Source organism: Gouania willdenowi, chromosome 13 (assembly GCF_900634775.1).
Source record: "Gouania willdenowi chromosome 13, fGouWil2.1, whole genome shotgun sequence".
Taxonomy (NCBI): domain Eukaryota; kingdom Metazoa; phylum Chordata; class Actinopteri; order Blenniiformes; family Gobiesocidae; genus Gouania; species Gouania willdenowi.
The window spans coordinates 40,051,130-40,071,967 of record NC_041056.1 but is presented as its reverse complement, the minus strand read 5'-3'; the positions used below and the strand labels follow the sequence as shown (position 1 = coordinate 40,071,967).

The 20,838-nt window shown below is 39.4% G+C and overlaps 1 protein-coding gene across 2 annotated transcripts in view; it reads left to right on the top strand.

Moving 5' to 3' along the window:
• The window catches only part of sgpp2 (sphingosine-1-phosphate phosphatase 2), a 36,661-nt gene continuing 15,823 nt past the window's right edge, over nt 1–20,838 (top strand). The window contains exons 1-3 of one of the 2 annotated variants that reach the window (XM_028463899.1): nt 2–348; nt 10,240–10,401; nt 20,065–20,244. In XM_028463899.1, coding sequence (XP_028319700.1) covers nt 97–348; nt 10,240–10,401; nt 20,065–20,244 — 594 coding nt within the window. In that variant the 5' untranslated portion in view covers nt 2–96. Of the gene's footprint in view, nt 349–10,239; nt 10,402–20,064; nt 20,245–20,838 lie in introns of both variants that reach the window. The other variant, XM_028463900.1, reaches the window with a different exon arrangement.

Genomic DNA, 20,838 nt, shown 5'->3' with positions numbered 1-20,838 from the left:
ACACCTGACGCACCTGTCCTCGCGCCCCTCCTGCTCTGCTCTGTGGATGCGTGCCACCGTCTGCACCGCGTGCGTTGGCCGGTAGTAGCTCGAACAATGGCCGAACCCGTCCTCCCGCTCCCATCCCCGGTCCTACCGGAGCCGCTGGCCTACCTCCACGACCCGGAGCTGGTGGCCCGCTTCCAGAGGCGCTGCGGCCTCTTCCTCATCCAACCCGGAGGAACTGGTACCGGAAGTGGCCCCCAGAACAGCACCGGAACCGGCGCACGTGGACATCTGAGGGCACAATGCGACCAGGACAACAACAACTCTAATGATAAATACAGACAGAACGGACACGCTGTGGATGTAAGTCATGTTGAAAGAAGGAAAGTATAATGTTTTCATTCACAGAATAGTGTCACCATGGCCTGATTAGAACATTTAAATGTAAAAACTTAGCATGAACTAGTATTTGATTTATTTAAATACTGTGTAAAGCAGAGTGACTGGTTTTTTTCGTTCTTCTGCTTCTGAAATCTGGGCTTTGTTCTCTCTCTGTTCCACCTCTGACACTGTGTTCTTCCTGTTTTTCTCACTGGAATTTAAAACATCATGATAGTGTTTTTCAACCTTTTTTTGAGCCAAGGTTCATTTTTTTTTTTCATTGAAAATATTCCAAGGAACCAACAAACTGAAAATGCTTTTTTTTTTTTTTTTTTTTTTTTTTTTTTTAATTATTAAACTTTGTAGCCTATGTTAACCATATTACCAGGGTTTTTCAACCTTGGGGTAAGGACCCCTTGTGGGGTCACCTTGAAGTAAAATGGGGTAGAATGAAATGTCTACTAATAATAATAATGCATTGTATTTCACTTTACATACTAGGCAATGTGTGTGAAGTGCCTTGCCCAAGGACACAACCGCAATGACTTGGTTACAGCGGGATTTGAACCCCCAACCCTTCGGTTATTAGACGACCCATTCTACCACTGACTCACGGTCGCCCATTTTACTAATTTTTTTAAATTAGTTAAAAAAAAAAAAAGAAAAAAAAATTACATTACATTTTTACATTTTTTGAATAATTATTTTTTTCAAATACACATCACATAATAAACAAATAACTGTATCATATACTTAAACTTTATCAAATATAAATATAGTTCAAATAAAATGCAGTATAAAAATGTCTGAGGTGGTGTACTTGTCACTAAGGCTACTCTGTATTTGTAACACACTGCTTTAAATCATATTTTTATATCTTTTGAATTATTATTTTTCAAATGAACACATTACACACAATACATATCAAACAGCAGTTTTCTATACTGAAACTCACTAATCCTGTCTACGCTGTGTTTGTAAAACACTTTAAATAAACATGACCAAAAACTCATTCTAGAAAAAAAAAAGACTTTAGTGATGGGGTCACGACACAAAATAGTTTGGGAACCTGTGCAATATACAGTCATTCATATCAAAGTTTCTTGAATAGGATTAAAATAACACATTTTTTGTTTTTTTTTAAGCATCTTTCATATTTTTCTTACTTGATACACGTCTTGGGAGGGATAAAAGTAAGTTTCCTCTTCACTCTGACCTGCAGCTGAGGTTAGGAACTGCTGTGAGTCTGTTTGTGGGAGGGGCTTGTTAGAGCCTGATATGTAACAACAACTTGAAATGTAACAAGACCTGAATTGTTATTAAAAAAAAAAAGAAGTAACAAAACCTGAAATGTTACAACTGGTCAATAATGTAACAAAATGCTGAGCCCAAAACATAAGACCCTTTTTCCTTTTTTAATTATACAGTACACACTTTTATTTATTTGTATGTAATATAGTAATTTTTAAATTGTTACATTATGGGCCATTTTAGTTTTTACGTTTTTGACTCAGCTTTTTTTTTTTTTTTTTTTTACAATATTGACCAATTTCTTTTTATAACAATTTTTCTTGTTACATATCTGGCTCTCACATGCTCATGGCAGCACAATGGCATATATGCAGAATAATAATTAATTAGTTTTTTAAAAATGTTTTTTTTGAACAGTTAGGTGGAATTAATCAATAGGTACTAAGGAACTAAGGATGCACAACACCAGCAACAACCATGTGAAGGAAAGCTGGTGTTAAATTGTAGTTTGGAGCCAAAATGAATCATTTGGACCTTATTCTCAATTGTAGAGATTTCCACTTCTTTGTTTCATTTGCACTGTTTTCTTTCTTTGTTTTGTTTTTAGCATTAAGTAATAATACGGTGTTGCCATTAGGCGTGTGGTGGATGCTAATGGGGAGATCCATTAGTGTTAAAGCTGTTTATTTTAGCTATTAACCGCTGAAATAATGACATCTTAAGTGTTGAAGTTGAACCAGTTTGACAGCTTTAGATAGAATACATCCATTATATAACTATTATTTCAGTTGATGCTCTTCCCATGTCATTACTACTGATAATTCCATCAAGTTAATTTTGTCTTCTTTTCTAATAATATGTTAAGGTTTCATTTATTCAGACAACTTTTTTTTTTCCAGGAAATTCACTTGACTTTGAGTTGACAGTCGAGACATGTCAGGAGATCAGAGTAAATCTCCTGGGAAAAAAGTTTAAATGAATGAAACCTTAACATATTATTCAAAAATGAAGACAAAATGAACTTGCTGGAATGATTACGCAGAAGTCAAGGACACATCAAAGGGATCAGCAGACTCCTCTGAAGATGACTGGCAGTTGACAGTCGAAACAAAATTTCCTGAAAAGAAGTTGTCTGAGTAAATTAATTCTTAACACATTACTAAATGAGTTTCTGAGTAAAGCCTTAATGTGAAACTGACTCAGTCATGTACCAACATGATTGTGGTTTTCAAGGTTTATAAAGTATTTAAAGGCAAGGTAAATGTATTTGTAAAGCACATTTCATACACAAGGCCACTCATTGTGCTTTACATGATCAAAAAGTGCAACAGAAAACATTCAACAGCTTAAAATCTATAAGAACATTAAAATTGGCAAAAAGAAAAACCCTTTAAAATCATCAGTAAAATCATCAACAAACACATGACATCAACAACATGACCATAAATCTCTCTCAATCATACGCAGTAGAGAAAAAAGTGCTTTTAACTTTGATTTAAAAATGTTCACATGTGATGCTGACTTCAGCTCTGCTGCAGTTTGTTCCACTTCTTTGCAGCATAACAACTAAACACAGCATCACCATGGTTACTGTGAGCTCTGGGCTCCACTATCTGACCTGTGTCCATAGATCTGAGAGACCTGCTGGGTTCATACCTGACTAACATCTCACTGATGTATTCTGGACCAAACCCATTCACAGATTTATACACCAGCAGCAGAACTTTAAAGTCTATTCTGAGGCTGACTGGGAGCCAGTGTAAAGACTTTAAAACTGGACTAATGTGTTCTGACCTCTTTGTTCTGGTTAAGGTCTGAGCTGAACCAGCTGTAGATGTTTGATGCTCTTTTGGGGGATTCCTGTCAGAAGACCATTACAATAGTCCAGTCTGCTGGAGATAAAAGCATGGACCAGTTTCTCCTGATCTTTCTGAGCCATTAAACCTTTCACTCTGGAGATGTTCTGTAGGTGGTAGAAGATGTTTTTGTGATAGATTTGATCTGACTGCTGAATGTCTAAAAGTCTCAGGAATCCGGCCCTTGAGGACTGGAGTTACCCACCCCTGGTCTACAGTGTCAAATGCAGCACTTAGATCCAATAGAACGAGAACAGATACTTTTCCTGAATCAGTGTTCAACCTTATGTCATTGATCACTTTGATCAGATCAGTTTCTGTGCTGTGATGAGAACCAAAACCTGACTGAAATGTATCAAATATTTTGTTGAATGTTAAGAATTGACTCAGTTGGTTGAAGACCACCTTCTCAATGATCTTGGCCATGAATGGAAGGGTCTGATTGGTCTATAGTTAGCCAGTATAGAGGCATCCAGTGTTCTCTTTTTTAACAGAGGTTTCACAGCAGCTACTTTCAAGGATTTTGGTACGGTGCCTGATTGGAATGATCAGTTAATTATCTGACACAAATCAGTGACAATTGACTTTACAAAAGTTTTAATGAAGTTTGAGAGTCTTGGCTTTTAGCCACAAACAATTGTTAGTGGCTGAAAGCCTGGCTCTGTGTAGCTGTGTGTAGCGCGGCAGCCCCCGGTCTGTGTGATGGACGCATAGGTGCACTGCTCGTGGCTGTCATAGAAGCCGTCTGAGGAGGGCAGCGGCGGCCCCATCACAGTCCCGATGGTAGGAGACCACCGTTCACCCGCCCTCATATCCCTGCAACGCGATTCGGTCTTTAAAAAGACCTTCTTCAGACAGGCTTGCTTGCTAATACACATGTACAAACGTGCAGGAACATAGTGTAATAGATGCGTGTCTCGTGAAATCTGAGCATAGAGTGAGGAATCATAAACTTTGAAATGAGGGGGCAAGACATTTGTTTGAGGGGCTCTGCCCCCACTTGCCCCTGTGTAGAGCCAGTCCCGATGCACACTGAGGCTAATTATCTCTGTTGATTCTCCCCCTTTGAAAGTTCTGAAAACATTTTAAGTGACTTAAAGAAACGCATTTCATTCAGAAATTTAGAAGATTTTCAGAAACCCTCCATGGTGCTAGACAACACTTCCTGTTAACTTCAAAACAAGCCCTATTTACAAAAGAGTTAAAAACAACTGTCGGAGAACAAGAAAATATGCTTTTATTTTAAAAAGGGGATGTTTAGTTTTTAGCTTGAAGCTGTCCCAGGACCATTTTACATACCGCTCGCAATGCATCATGGGATGGTTGAGTGTACCCACCATGCATACTTGAAAAATGTCCCCATACAGCATACATCTGGATATTTCTCATGTACTCTATCTTTCCATACTATCTAATGTGAACGCACTACATACTCATTTAGACGTCAGATTTGGTATGAGTAGTATGTTAGTATGATATTTACTACATAATCTGGGACTTAACAGCCAGCTGCACACAACATGTAGCGCCACTTTGGGCTTTTCCATCATATGGGACAGCACGTGTGAGTGAGTTCTGGATGTGGCTTGTGTCACACACACTTTGTATTATACTTTGTTATGCTGCTGGTGAAACAGAATCAGTCGTCCTTCATCCTTTAGTCAGATCTTGTTTTCAGACACAGATCTTGTCGCTAGTTTCTGTCGCCACGTTATCTCTGCAAACTTGTGATCAAGGGCGGCTGCAGTTTGTGTAAGAGGCAAAATATGGGGAAGATAAAGGGCGTATAAATGTTTTTGACTCATGGAACTAGTTTTCTGGTATGTCACACCCTCAATAGTCTTTAGTGCAGTGGTTCCCAAACTTTTTCGGGTCATGACCCCATTTTGATATCACAAATTATTGGTAGAGGTCGACCGATGTGGGATTTTTAAAGGCCGATGCTGATACCGATTTTTAAAAATAATTTCAGCCGATGGCTGATATCTAAAGCCGATTTTGGAAGCCGACATTTGAGGCCTATATACTTTTTTTAAAAGCACATTGATTATGAAAGACAACTGAAACGCTCGTATGATATAAATGTATATATTACAAATTAAATACACCAATAGAACTCTTAACATTTATTGAACTTTAAATATACCTGTACAGAACCAAGTAAAACCAAATGTACAGGACGAGTAAGTAGCAGTAACAATATACGATGTGCAAGTAGTCGGTTTAAACTAAATACCTGTTTTAGGTATAACCAGCAACTCCTTCACTCTGTTCACAGCCACCACCGTTATATGTAAACTTCACACTTGTAACCATATGCACAACTACAACATCACATCTCACTCTTGAATAATCAACTCTTCCCTAAACTTTCCATTTCCTACCTTGAGTCTCTCTTCCCTGTTCCCTTCCCCCTCACATAGGTGTAACACTGCCCTCCCTTTTTTTTTCTTACCTTTCCTTAGGGCTGGTGATGGTTAAAAAAACAAACATTTTGTTTTTTTTTTTTGGCCGATCTTGAAAATAGTTCATATATCGACCTCTAATTATTGGCGACCCCAGAGACATTTTTTTTCTTTTCTCGAATCAGTTTTTGATCATGTTTGTTATAGTGTACTTTAAATATTAGGGGTGTAACGATAAACAAAAATCACAGTTTTGAGGTCACAGTTTGGTTCATTTTCAGTACAGTTTGGACCAAAAGGCTAAACATAAATTTGCTTGTTTATTCGAAACTTTAGTAAACCAACAATGTATTTAACATTATACAGAATATGAAAATGAAGTTAAAAAAAATACAATACTATTGTAAAGTGCTGCTTGGAAATAATATTCTCAAACAAAAAATACATAAAATATAAAAATAGCTCATCACAGCTTGTTAACAGCTTTTATCTGCTGCTATAAAGACTGATGGCAGTTGTTACAGCTTTGGCGTTTCAAGTGAGTTAGCATGTTCGTCATGTTCCCGGAAACATACCCAATCTCAGCTGAACAATGTCGGCACACTGCCCTCGTTTTATCCACTGGTCTTTCTCCGTCGCAGTATTTTACCCGGAAGCCGAAGTGTTCCCAAGCAGGAGACTTTAGCGACAGGGGAGGGTCCTCCAGCTCTGGTTTCTCGCGCGCGTTAGCATGACATACACGGGATAGAACATGTAGCTGCAGGCAGAAGTAAACACACGCAACTTCCGTTCCGTTACGGGAACTCACCCGTGCACAACCCTGTACCCGAACCGAACGTCCTGTACCAAAACGGTTCAAAACAAATACATGTATTGTTACACCTTTAATAAATACATACAATAATAATACAGTTGTTTTATATTGTGGTTGTTGTAAAATATTCATTCTATCAAACTAAACATTTACTGAGTGCCTATTGAATAATGACTGAACAAGTATGTGGGATGTTTGTTGAAATCACAGGGAATGATCCATATCCTCTGGAGGTGAGGCTGGGGCAAGAGGAAATGTTCTAGGCCCTGTTTACACGAGAATGTTTTCTAGTAAAAACACAAGTTTTGTTGCGTTTTGGCGGTTCATTTACACGGCAACGGCGTTTGGGTGTTTGAAAACGGAACTTTTTAAAAACGGGCTCCACAGTGGGTTTTTGAAAACGATGTTAGCTTTAATCAGACCTACAAAGTTAGACCTGAACCAGAATAAAGCAGATCTCTTTTTGATCCTGGAATTATTGTTGCAGACACACTATTCACAGCTGTGCGCAGCGTGCCCATGTAGGCGAGTTTCTTTAATAACTCAACTTTATTTAAAGATCTTATATCATGCAAATCAACTTTTTTGAGCTTTTAACCTAGTTACAATGTTAATTCCTTATCAAAAACACCCACAAAGTATTATTGGGATTCCTTCCTGCATCTCTGGGAAATCCTCAATAATCCTGCTCTCTGAGCTGCTGCTCTGCCCTCTTCTGAAAAACGAGCACTTCAAATGCTAGTGACATCACTAGCATTCTGAACCATCCCCTCCAGGAAGTGCCTGCTGCTGGTGCCGCCCCTCCATAGTGAACATACACTCCCATTCTCTCTGGTGCTAGAGGCATGTGAGCGGCTGAAAAACATCTGTTTGGATGGTCATTGTCCTTTCTTATCCAGTCTGCACAGGGGAAAAAAAACGTCTTTGTCCCAAAATATAATGTCTGGTAAGGGAAAATGCATGTTCAACTGCAAAAGTCCTCGGAATTTGTTCAAACTTCCTAAAGAAGAGTCTACTCGCCAAAAGTGGTTGGAATTTATCTCCGGGAGCACACAGCACACCATCCAGCCTCCGTTAGTCTGTGACCGTCACTTTACAGAAGACTGCTTGGTGAACCTGGCCAGTTCCAAAGTGGATTGTCCAGTAAATTATGTCATCAAACTGGAGCGATTCCTACAATAAAATCCACTGATGGAGAGGCCACAGCCGTAAGTAAAATAAACCTCTAGCAAAATGTTAGCCATACTCACTTCTTTCTCTTTATATTTGAAATACATTTGGTATCAGACTCTGGGTCTGGCTCCACAGAACTCTCCTCCATCTCTGGAACTCTTTACAAAGTTTGGTGGGCGTGCCTGTTGCCCATGCTGCCAGGGCTCTAGGGCTACATCATGAAATGGGAGGTACTCACAAGGGGAGAGGCGGCGCGCCGAGAAACCGTGCGTCTCAACTTCCGGGTTGAAAAAAACTTTCATATTTCTTAATAAATTAGAATTTTATTTTGCAAAATGTAAAATATTATCCATGTGTGGCTGTAGTTGATTTTGGAAGGTCTTAATAAAGCATGATATAGGACCTTTAATCATACTTGTCAAGTTTTGGATTTGAAAATAAGGGAAATTTTCTGGCGCCCACAACGGGCCGTCCCACCCCCCAACCAAGCTCCAGTGTCCCTGATCTTTTAATATAGGTGTACAATAAATCTAAAGTAGCCACTTGTCAACCACTTACTAAATACAGTAATGTGATTATAATCTGGTAGCTCGACCTTTATTAACATTGAAATGCTGTGAACTTTCCTACTAGTGCTGGGCAATATGGACCAAAACTCATATCTCAATATTTTTTCTCAAAATGGTGATATATTATATAAATCTAAATAATTTTATCAAATAAAGTCTGACCAGAAAAACAATTCTGGGTTAAATATGCTGATGCAAAATGCTACACAGGGACATTTATTAACAAACAGCTGATCAATATGTGACACTCATTAATCATCTAACTGAGCTTTACATGTTGTTCTGAGAAGTAAAAGCAGTGACTCCTAAAACTAGTATTTTATATACATAATAAGCTATAATAAATATATATGAAATATTAGTTTTTTATATCGCCAAAATAGAAAACTCGATACATCTTGAATCTCGATATATCGCCCAGCCCTAATTCCTAAATTTTAAAACACCCTGTTAATTTCACATTGCTTGTCTTTAAGTTAGACATTAACATTTTATTTTTATTAGATATTTTCTTTTAACTCATGTGGTTCTCTGATATTCACTAATGACTTATTAGACACATTTATTACAGACTTTACATTATTTAACACTTTTATAAAGCAGTTTATATTTGTGGAGCTTGTGATTGGCTGATTTTTAATGGTGACTTACGTCGTTCCTTCCGCTGTGGTAGACGTTATAATATCAGTTACTAATCTAACAGAACGTGTAACTGTGTCACATCCTGATGGTCTTTAGGAAAATAAACTCATTTTACAACGTATTTACACCAGTTCTTTGGTTTTTCCGCCGTAACTTCTTCATCCATCATCTCTGTTCTGAGTTGTTTCTGGGTTTGTTGCCGCTGTCAGCACTAATCTCACGAGAACTGCCACTCAGGCCATTTCAGGTGGAAGTTCTCGCGAGGCTAGTGACGGCGTTCAGTTTAGCAAGGCATCTTTTAATAATTATTACATTAAAATACGGGATATTTACGAGAAAATACTAATGCGGGACAGTGGGAACGAGGGGTAAAATACGGGAGTTTCCCGTCCAAAACGGGATACTTGACAGGTATGCCTTTATTAGCCACTCGTAGTATGACAAGCAGCTTCATGTGATGCTACAGATGCTACGTAGTATTTTAATGATGTAACACACACAGCTCAGCAACCTGCATCTACATGTGACACACAGCAATACGACGAGTCAAAAACTAGTCACTTATGCATTTTATAACATAATTTATCAACGTACCAGAGGACCGCCTCCATTCACATCTGCAACAACCATTTGTACGTCACCTCGCGCTGATTGAAACACATCACCTTCAGCCCTATGTTAAAATGATGGAAATTAAGCCCACCTCCGGGTTTGGTCAATCATTTCTCAGTAGGAGTGCAGCTCTGTGATTGTCGTCAGAATCTGGTGCAGACATGAAATTCGCCCCTGCTGATCCAAGTAATGGTGAAGTAAATCAATACTTTGTTGGAGAAATTGTGATGCGCACGAACATTCTTACTTGTTTGCTTATTTTTGTTCATTGCAAAATTATATCTCCATCTATTGGCAGGACATGTTTACTACATCGTTTTTATGCTTCCAGCGGTCCCATGGAAACAGAGATTGTTTTGAAAACATTGCTGTGTGAATGCGGAACTTTTTGGAAACAAATACAAAAACAGAAGCAAATTGTTGTCGTGTAAACAGGGCCTTAGTCTTCTCCATCAACAGACAAGTGATCCAGTGCAGTAACAATCACAACGACATGAGTGGATCGATGCCGGTATGTATGAATAATGTAAATGTGTGTTTGTGTGCTGCAGGAAAGCAGCAGGCCTCAGTATGAGGCCAAGAACTGGTTGCTGCATGTCCTCTTTCTGCTCTCTGCTGGTCTGGGACACGAGGTGTTCTACATCTGCTGTCTGCCGTGCATTCACTGGAACCTGGACCCGTTCCTGTGCCGCCGCCTGGTCAACGTGTGGACCGTAAGTCACCAGCATGTCCTTCACAAAGCCTCCTCTCATCAGCCTCAACCTCCTTTCATCCCTACAATGACCCGTCACTGACATCCAGCCAGTTTATCCTCAGGGCTCAAGGCCAGTGTCTAACCCCCCACTCCCACCCTTCGCTCAACTGGCAATAGGCCACACATGAGGACACATCCATGAAAAAAAGATCCTTAGAAGTCTTTTTTGGGAAACACTCATGAAGAATCTCTAAAAATATGTGAAATGTGCTTCAGGAAAGCAACACTTGATACAGACAGACAGACAGACGTGTGTTTTCCTGCCCTTGGTGTACCCGCCCTGAGTGCTTTGTGCCCCCTGTTTGAACCCCTTTAGTCCCCCCCCCAGCCGTGCAGGGGGAGAATCAAGCCATTCCTCTGGAATCCTGGTTGACCGATATCCCAGTGTGAACTGGTTTTAAACACTGGTAAACACACAGTGCTATTCACTTCCTGGTTGTCCTTGCTCTAGTTACACATTATTAGACATTAGCAGCTTTCCTCATGCCCCGCCTCCTCTCCACCAGCTGATGCTTTTTATTTGCCTCATCAGTGCTTGAAGTGTTCTCTCTCTGTGTGTGGAGCCTCTCATCACAAAGCACTCCTGATCACTCCATCTTTGAGCTGATGGAGTTATCAAAGGTTCATGTAGTGCTGTCCAAGTATTCAGAAACAGTTTCATTTTTTGTGCTTTTTCTTAGTTTCTCTCATGCTGTCTTACTTTAGTTTTTTTTGTAACTATGACTCATATATTGTTTCTAGAAGTGTTTTGATTTTTCATAAGGAAAATAAGCAATTTAATAGTCTTAAGTGTGACAGTGTCTAGATTTGAACCACTGACTCTTTAAAGCTGCTATCCTGAGTTTCTGAGAAACATCTCTGCCCTGAACAGCCTCACTTCCTCCCACTGCTTTTCCCAATCCACCAGAAGCCACGCCTCTACTTTTATGCACTCACGATGCGGAACATAACAAGGTTGCATCTATAGGTCAGGTAAGAGCCAAACTCATATTTACCTGTTTGCTGTTGTGACTCGCAGCCTTGTTTCTGTGCACAGTTCCGCATTCACTTTGATTGACAGTCTCGAAAACATGAAGTCGAAGCCTATTGATGGACGCACTCGGCGATCGTTTCCATTTGCATCGGGGTCTATTGGACGAAGGAGGGACTTATATACACCAGCGGTAGACTTTAGTAAAAGACTAGTTAGGTATTTTTTCGCATTTAAAAATAATCATACATAAACATAGATTTCTCAGAAACTCCGGATATCAACTTTAACCACTAGATGGGAGAATACACGTAGGAGACGTGCATAGCTGTAGGCGAGTTAAAAAAAAAAACGCCGAAAAATCCTAGAGCGGTTAAAACGCTCCAGGATTTGTATGTTCTGATAGTCGTCCTCATTTGGTTAGTGTGAACACACAAACAAAGTCTAGAGTGATTAGCAGCGCCATGAACACAACTGCTCTCAGAGCGAATCAAAGACAGGAAGTATTGGCGATGAACGGCATTGTGAGTGATCAGGAGAAACGGCGACGGTACGAAACTTGTTGCTGCTCCATTGTTGAATGTAAGGAAAGAACAAAAGGAGAATTAAGAAGTTTCAGAGCACTCTTAAAGCTGCAGTATGTAGAATACTCCCTCCACTCCCTGTTTCAGAACCGAAACGTAACCTCCCTTACCGGTGTCCTCTTAGCAACTTTTTTCTCAATAGAGACGAGTGACAAATGTAGGCACTTTATCACGTGTTATTGGATAGTTTTCTGGTGTTTTAGAGACTGTAACATGAAAGCACGTATCACTCTGTAGTTATTGTCCTGAGCAGTGGCTGCTGCCGTCAGCTCGCCCCCGCCACAAACATAAGGAAGCCTAGGACTGCTACGCAGAGATGACCCAGCAGCCCACGGAGCAGCGGGTTTGCCTGCCAGCACTCGCCGCTACTGGAGCAGATGGAGGCGGCGCGACAGACGGCAGAAGCGTGGTTGCCACGGAGGACTATTGGCTAGGCTAAAGGCTAAGCCGTGGAGAACCCCGTACAGCAGACACACACAACTCATCTGCTTCTGCTGCTCTGGTTCTGCAGTGACACACACTTTTCTGACTCAAAATCACAATAGTCTCTTAAATAGCCATGTGTTTTACTGTAGTGTGCAGTTTTTGGCTGAAACCAATAATAAATGTGTAGATGACATCTACAGACAAGCTACTCATGAAGCGAGGCGAAGAGGCGAGCACCGTCTACAGTAGCCCCTCCCATCAGTCAGCTCCACATGCGGGTTCTTTAGGAGGACTGACAGGCAGCACGGCAGTATCAATGCTTGTTTCAGGCTTGAGGATTAACGCCACCTTAAAAATACCAGTAACATATTGCAAGAATATCACAAATGCGATTAATCGTTCAGCCTTACTCTTCAGTGTTTGTGACTTTAAGCTGTTGCTTCTCCACCTCGGTCTATCTTTTCTCTTGATTTGCTGTGTATTTGTTGTGCATAACGCCGCGATGAAGACTTCTGCTGGAACATCCACCATTAGACTTTTACTACTGATGGTACAGGAACGCGCCTGACTTCAGTCGAGCAGCCAAAAGTAATGCTCAATACAGCTCATGGAGCACACGTGTTTGTATATAGATCTCTGAGTAGTTGACATCCAGCATCACGCTCCTGAATTTCTAAATGTCTTTTACAGGGTCAAGAAAAGGAGAATAGATTCACTGTCCACTCAGAACACTTTGGATTACAACATGCTCAAAGATGATGATGGATTTTTGACCAAATTATGCCAAAAAAAAACTTACATACTGCAGCTTTAAGTGCTCACTTTGAGTGCCTCTTTTCAGGGTTCCCTTTATTTGCCTAGAGAAGTCTCTACTCCAGTAACAGTGCCCCCAAGTGGTTAGCTCATGTAACTGCACCAGAGGCAGTTTGGAGCGGATTAGAAGTTGTTCTCTGAACGCAAACCGAGCCAAACCAAGATGATCAAATTATCAGCTGTCCTCCAACCACTCTAACTGAGTCATGTGTGAAAGCAGCTTAAGTAGCCAAGCAACACCAATATTGAGTGTATTCTTCTTTTGGACAACTGTGATACACATGCACACACACATACACACCTACAGACACGCACGCATACAGACATGCACACAAACACATACACGTGCGCGCTCACTCACACACACACACACACACATACACACGAAGGAACACAAAAACAAACACACATACACGTCCGCACCGACACAAACGCACGCACACACTTTTGCGCACACACACACACTTCCGCATACAAGCACACACGCATACATACATACACCGAAACAAACACACACAGTCTCATCTCTTTGTTGACAGATCAAAGTCCAACGTTTCTCTGGTCTCAGTCAAAGCTTCCTTTGATCAGATCCGTCTCTGTGTGTGTTGACCTGCGTTTAACTTCTTCTCCTAATGTGAGCCGACGTTCCCCGAGGTCAGAACTGCTAACTTTTACAAAGACACCAATGAGACGTGGAGCCAGGCTTCACCGGGGCCACTCAATGCTATGTTTGTGTAGATGGTGAGTGCGGGGGGCGGGGCTATCACATCATGCAAGCTCTTGAACTGCTGGTCAGATTTATTGTGCTGGGGTGTCGAGGATCATGTGCACACACTATGGATTGTGTGATGAATACACACTGGTGAAAGTTGAATGAGGTCAATGAATCTATTTCTGTCTCCTTATCAGGACTAAGACTCACTCTCTGTGGAAGATTTAAAGATGCTGCAATCAGGCAGTAAACGGAACCGTTAAGTTTTATAGAGAAACAGGCTGTAAAACATCAATCATAACATTCCTTACCTCTACCTGTAACATTATTGTGGGCATTTGTTGTGGAAACCTTACTGTTAGTTGTGCAATGCCATTTGTATTTATAAGTGATGGGACTCAATTAAAAACATGTATCTAATTAATTAGACACTTGGGAATTAATGAAATTTAATTAATTTCAATTAATCACCAAACAATTTTTGACACGATGAGCAACATTTTTTCAATTTAAATGGATTTTGGTAAATGACTGAATCAATGAAAACAATAAATGATCTTAAACAACAAAATAGTGTTTATTATTTTCTAGTCAAGATGCAATTAATGAATTAATAATGCTCTGTAATTAATTAATCTCTTTTTTTAATCACACCTAAAAATTGATAAGAAACGCACTCACTTTGAAGTATTTTCGTTTAAATTACATTATTGTGGCAGATCAATACATTGATATGTAACAAATTGGCTTTATTAAGTCATTTATTGTTTTTAACAGACTAGAACAGATGCAGGCGTAGCCATTTACATTCTACTGTATCCAGGGCTTGAAGTTAACTTTAGATCAGCAGCCAGCAGGGCTAGTTGATTTTTAAAGTTACCAGCCAACCAGATTTTACACCAGCCAATTTTTTTCTAGTGAAAATAAACAAAAATATGAGCCACACAATAGATTTAAGCATTCACGTTTCTTTAAATAGTTTTTTTATTTTAGTTGATTGCAGAAATACATTAAAATTCTAAAAATATAAACATTTAATTTAAAAAAAATAATGTAACGATGCCTAAAAGGTGTAATATGGAACTTTGGATGTGTCAGAGAAGTGAACTTTTTTATAACGTATATTCTCATAATTTAATAAACAAACTTAACTCAGATGAAATATGGATTCCTGGAACACTGTTTGAACTTATAATATAAGAAGATTTACATGTACTGTAGAGATAACATGTTTTACTAACATGCATGCTCTTCAAATGTAAACAAATCCCACTCCATGTTTTAAAGGTGAATAAATGATCGAATACCAGCCACTCATGACGCGACATCCATTTAGTATTACTGTAAAAGTCCTTGATTTATTCTTTTTTCATCTTAATTTTCCCCTGTGTCGGCAGCAGCTTTCCCTTTTTGCGTTTCAGGTTTTTCAACACCCGATAAATCTCCACACGTTTGTTTGTTTTTTCCTAAATATTTTTACAACTTAATTCCAGCTCCTATTGTTTGTTTTGTGTCGTTCTGTTTGTCAATCACGCTAAAGTAAGCACGTAGCCAATTGTTGTATGACACGTCACAACATAGTAGGATTAATAAAACAAGCAGTGTTGCCAGATACACATTACGTTTTAAAATCTAAAAACACACAAAAACCCTCAAACAGCCCAATCATGGCAACAATCGTTTCTGCAGCCTGCCGATTCAAACAGACGCTGTGGTATTTGTTTCTTTCTTCACCAGCTAAAATGTTAATGGTAATAGTAACGCTACAGTGTTACCCTCCAAAGTTAATTTTTACCCGCATTTGGCGGGTGTTAATTTAAAGCCCTGGCTGTATGTGAGACTAATGTCATATTGCTGTGTGCTTTAGTCAATCTCCAAATAAAAGACAATACGTTAGACAATACAAAGTTAATTAAAACATCATATGTAGTTAGCGCATCATAAACAGTAAAACACTTTTCTATCAACAAACTTGTTGCTTGTTCTTTCCTTCAGATAATAATATTTATACAGTGAGTTTGTTCTTTTGTCAGTCATGGCGTGCAGCATGTAGCAGTTAGCACTGTCCGAGTGTCCGCGCTAGCTGTACATGCTAGCCGCTACATTGAGGTGGTAGTGAAGGCTGCACAGCTCCGGTGATGCACAGCTAGGCTTTAGTTTTTCATCCAGTGTTTTAAAAGCCAAAATTAATGCAAACGAAGCTGAGCATGTTTTGTTATTGCAGTCTGTGCATCAGTATTATAGGTATATTCCGGGAACTCTTGAAATAATGTTCCGCGCTGTTTGGAGTGCTAAACAAAATAGCGATTAACAGCGTTATTTTTTTCCTGGAATTAATTCATTGCAATTTACCATTAAAGTGACAGCCCTGTTATTTGCATCACTGTGAGTGCTAACATGTGTAATATGAAAAGAAAATTATGATTGCATTGTTCACAAAGCACAAACTTGAATAAGAAACTGTATATTCATGCTTTTCTGGATTTTTTGTAAACTTTCTAAAACGAATGTGTTTTTGTATCAAAATAAAAACAGCACTTAGTACAGAACATTCCAGAGAAGTGTAAACTAAACAGTGTAAAATAGTTAGAATATCTGTGGATATCATGAAATAAACAGAACTGATGAAGATTAGTTTGAAATAGTTTTTCTACATAGCAGTTGATAAGTTGGGTCAGATGATGCTATCTGTAGCAGCGCTCTTTTTTACCCTTTTCCAACTTCAACAGATTTTTTACATCCTTTAACCTGTTAATATTTTTCATTATCTTGTATCTTTTATAATTCTATTTCTTAAGCTTTTTCATCTTTCTGCAACTTTTTGAGCTTATTTCAACTTTCAATGCTTTTCCAACATGTTATAGCCTCTCTTTGTTTTTCAACCCATTTCAACATTTTTTCATCATATCTTTTACATTATTTCAAAGAGGGTTCAGCCGTAAATATCAGCGCATGCATCCTTTCTTCGGGAAATGCATTTGTTCTAGTTTGTGTTAAAATCAAGACATTTCTCTTGGGGAGGATCCTCCCAGACTCCCTTACAATGGGTTTTTGTCATCTTTTTCATGCCTTTGGTGTTTGTGTATCTGTTGTTATATTGTTAGTGTTGCTGCTCATCATCTCAACAAGAACAAACAAGGATCAGTTGAGTCTGTGACTGTCAATAATCACAAATGTAATGTGATGTGACGTGTTAACTGAGCTAACTTCTCTTCCTGTAGTTTTCAGTGCTTCATCATGGGCCTTGGTGCGCTAACAGCAGGTCAGCCTTTGTAATTTTAAACCATGGTTGCCATGGTAACGAGGGCTCCCTGATTATGGTGTCAGTGGAGAAGGGAATAACAGTGTCTCCATTGGCTGAGCCTTAAACACACACATTAGTAGTGTGTTCCATCTGTGTTTTTCACTTAGCCTTAGACAGCCATTCATTAAATATACAAGGCCCAGCTTTAAATAAACCTGGAGCTCCTCTGAGCGATGGGCCAGCACTTTTAGTGGGACACATGCACACACACATGCACTACGCTGACTGTGTCATGGTGTCAGGACTCAGGAGTCACCCATCTCAGCCCAGGAGCTGAAGACGCTGACTCGGCGTCTTCAGCTTTGGCTTTGGTTACAGTAAGAGTGCAGCATCAGCACTTTGTTCACGATAGGGTCTTTTTTGGAAGGGCTAATATTGATTTACTAATGAGAACGTACAGCCTGTTGGTAATATTTGGATGTCCCTCTATAACAGACATGGCAACTGCCGGCCCCTAAAGTAAACGTACAAAAGCAAGAATACATTGAAAAATACAAAGAATTACTACATCGTAGGCAAATACAGTGAAAGACAAGAAAAACACAGAAAAAACTCCAAAACACACAAAACTACTTTAAAAATGAACAAAATGAGAGCAGTAATACACAAAATGACTCAAAATAACACAAAACAACAACAAAAAGACATAAAATGACTCAAAAAAAATATACGAAATTTCAGAAAATAACAACAGTACACAAAAAGACAACAAAACTCCAAAAAATACCCACAATACAAACAAACAAGCAAAAACGACAGCAGAAATACACAAAAATAACTCCGAAATGACAACAAAAATACACAATATGACTCCAAATAATATATATTTCACATGAAAATTACTTAAGAGGACAACAGACAAGCACAAAATGCAATTATAACAAACATACACAGAATGACAGAAAAACACACAATTACTGTGCTGTGTTAATGTCATTATTCTAAATGCTGACGTGAATGTTGATTATGTGGCCCTTGGTTTAAACAAACACAATTTTTGTGGTTGCCTCTGTTGTATATCTCACTATTATCTGACTTCATGGTGAGCAGTCTTCCATTAGTTCCTGTCATGCTCCATTCCAGAGCATTTCATGAAATGTCTCTGCAGTGTCACCTACAGGTTATACGTAGGTGAACATGATGCATCCTATACGGTGTGCACACTAGACGTGGGAGACCGGCAGCAGAAAAATGTACAAAATGACAACAAAACTACTCCAAAAACACACAAAACTACAACAAAGACATAAAACGAGGAAACATATGCAAAAATTAAACCAAAAATGCACAATTTGACACCAATATCACACAAAACCACAACAAAAATGTACAAAATAAAAGAAGAAAAACCTTTAGGGCCTTCACAACTAAGCTGAATAAAGATATCTCTCCGTTAGCTTCACCTAACCAAATATTCTCTATCACAGAGCAGCTGTACTACAAAGCTGGATATCAACACACAGCCTGACACGTCACGTTCCTGTGACAAGGGGAGATTGCAGCGTCAGACCAATCGCAGAGAAACTGTGTAGAGCAACTTATGTCACAATTAAAATTCATAATTCAGTCCAAAAACAATACTGTTGCTGCAGAAAAAAGCAGGAAGGAAAGAGCACAGGATGGAAGCTGATGACTCTGTTAATGTGTAAAAGAGTGAACTCTTCAGAGCAGAGCAGCTGATGCTGTGACACGGTTATTTATTTAATTGCCGTTCATGTGACTGTTTACTGCAAGACCACTGCGCATGCCTCTGTGGAACTGCGTCAACAACTCGCATTCAGCCTCATTTGACGTCACATCTGCAAGACTGCGAGGGAAATTCGGACCACAAATTGCAGTAGATAATGCATCACACAGTCTGTTCAAGGCAATAGGGTGAAATGTGTGTCTCTTTGGTTTTGAACGCTTCATCACCTATTAGCATTAGATGACACAAATCCTGCATTATGCTCCTTTAATTTAGGTAAGAAGTTAGCCAGCATCATAGTACACCACACACCAAATAAATTATGAAAGTCAGTTAGATTAGAGGAAATCCTGTTTTGTAGTACAGGCCCAAAATGATAGCAAAAACACACAAAACCACAAAAGTACATTAAATGCCAATGAAGACATACAGAATCAGAAAAGTTTCATTTGCCAAGTAGAGTTTAAACAATTCAAAGGAATGTGACTTGGTGGATGGTGCAACAACAAAACAAACAAACCAGAAACAGTATAATAATAATAATCCCAATCTCCCCTGCACGTCTCAGAGTCCTGGAGGGAGGGCAGAGTGGACGATACGCGACGGTCTGACCTTGTCCTTGGCCTTAGCTGGAGTGTACCACATGGTGATGGAGGAGCAGAGGATGGACTGGATGATGGAGCTGTAGAAGTTCACCATCATCTTTTTACAGCTTCATCATGAGTATGAGAGGATAGAAATACTAAATTATTCCAAAATTACACAAATTGACAACAAAAACGCCCAAAACCACAACAAAGTCCAAAGATGACATGTTAAAATGAATCATTTTTCTGGATGCTGATGTCTTTCTTCTGTTCTTCTTTAAGCTTTTCCATTTGCTCCTTTTGGGTACAGAGGTCAGAGGTCGCTGATGAATATCCTCCATTTCACTCCATTTTGGGCATTTCACTCGAGCTCTCCCCAGTGGAGGCCACTCTGGGCCGGATGCTGATGTGAATTCTCATAATGTGGCTTTCGTATCAAACAAACCCATTAGTGTGATAAAAGCTGCCTGGTATAAACCAGTTTATCCACGAGTCTAGATGCAGAAGTTTGACAGAAACCAATGTACTGTCTTCCTCAGCTGGTGATGTACGTGGGCCAGGTGTTGAAAGACATCCTGAAGCTTCCTCGTCCTCCGTCCCCCCCCGTGGTGAAGCTGGAGACCCGCGTGGACGCAGAGTACGGACTACCCTCCACCCACGCCATGGCTGCTACTGCCATCACCTTCACTCTCCTGCTGAGTGCACCCTCCAGGGTCCAGGTGAGCATCAGCTGGTGGTCCTTTTAATTTCTGACTGTTGTCAGTGTGTGTGTGTGTGCGTGCGTGCATGCGTGTGTGACCCCTTCAACAACATCAAACCATGCAGGCGTCCTGCTCTAAAGCAGCATCAACACTGAAATAAGGAGACTTTTCTGAAGTTACATCAGCATTTTAAATTATATATTATTTAGAGGTCCAGGATTCTATTTTTCACCCATCTCCATTTGTTCTAAGAACCCCAACAACATAGTATTTGAAGTTTTTTTCCAAACTCGCCTGTTTTACAGAGTTTTGGCCTCTGAAAAGTCACTTTCTGAGTATTTCTATAATAGGGTTTTTTGGGGGCCTACTGATGCATATTAATGAGTAGGCGTGTCTAGGAATGTAACTATTCACTCAACTCCCGATACGATTCGATTCACGATATTGGGTTCACGATACGATTCTCTCACGATTTATTTTACAAAATGGGACTGTAGACAAATTTTTTTTTTGGGAAAAAAACTAGAAAATACTGTACTATTTTTCTTTTATTTTTCATTGTCAAAAGAATTCCTTGATAAACTATTCAAAACAATGCAATTTAACTAAAAA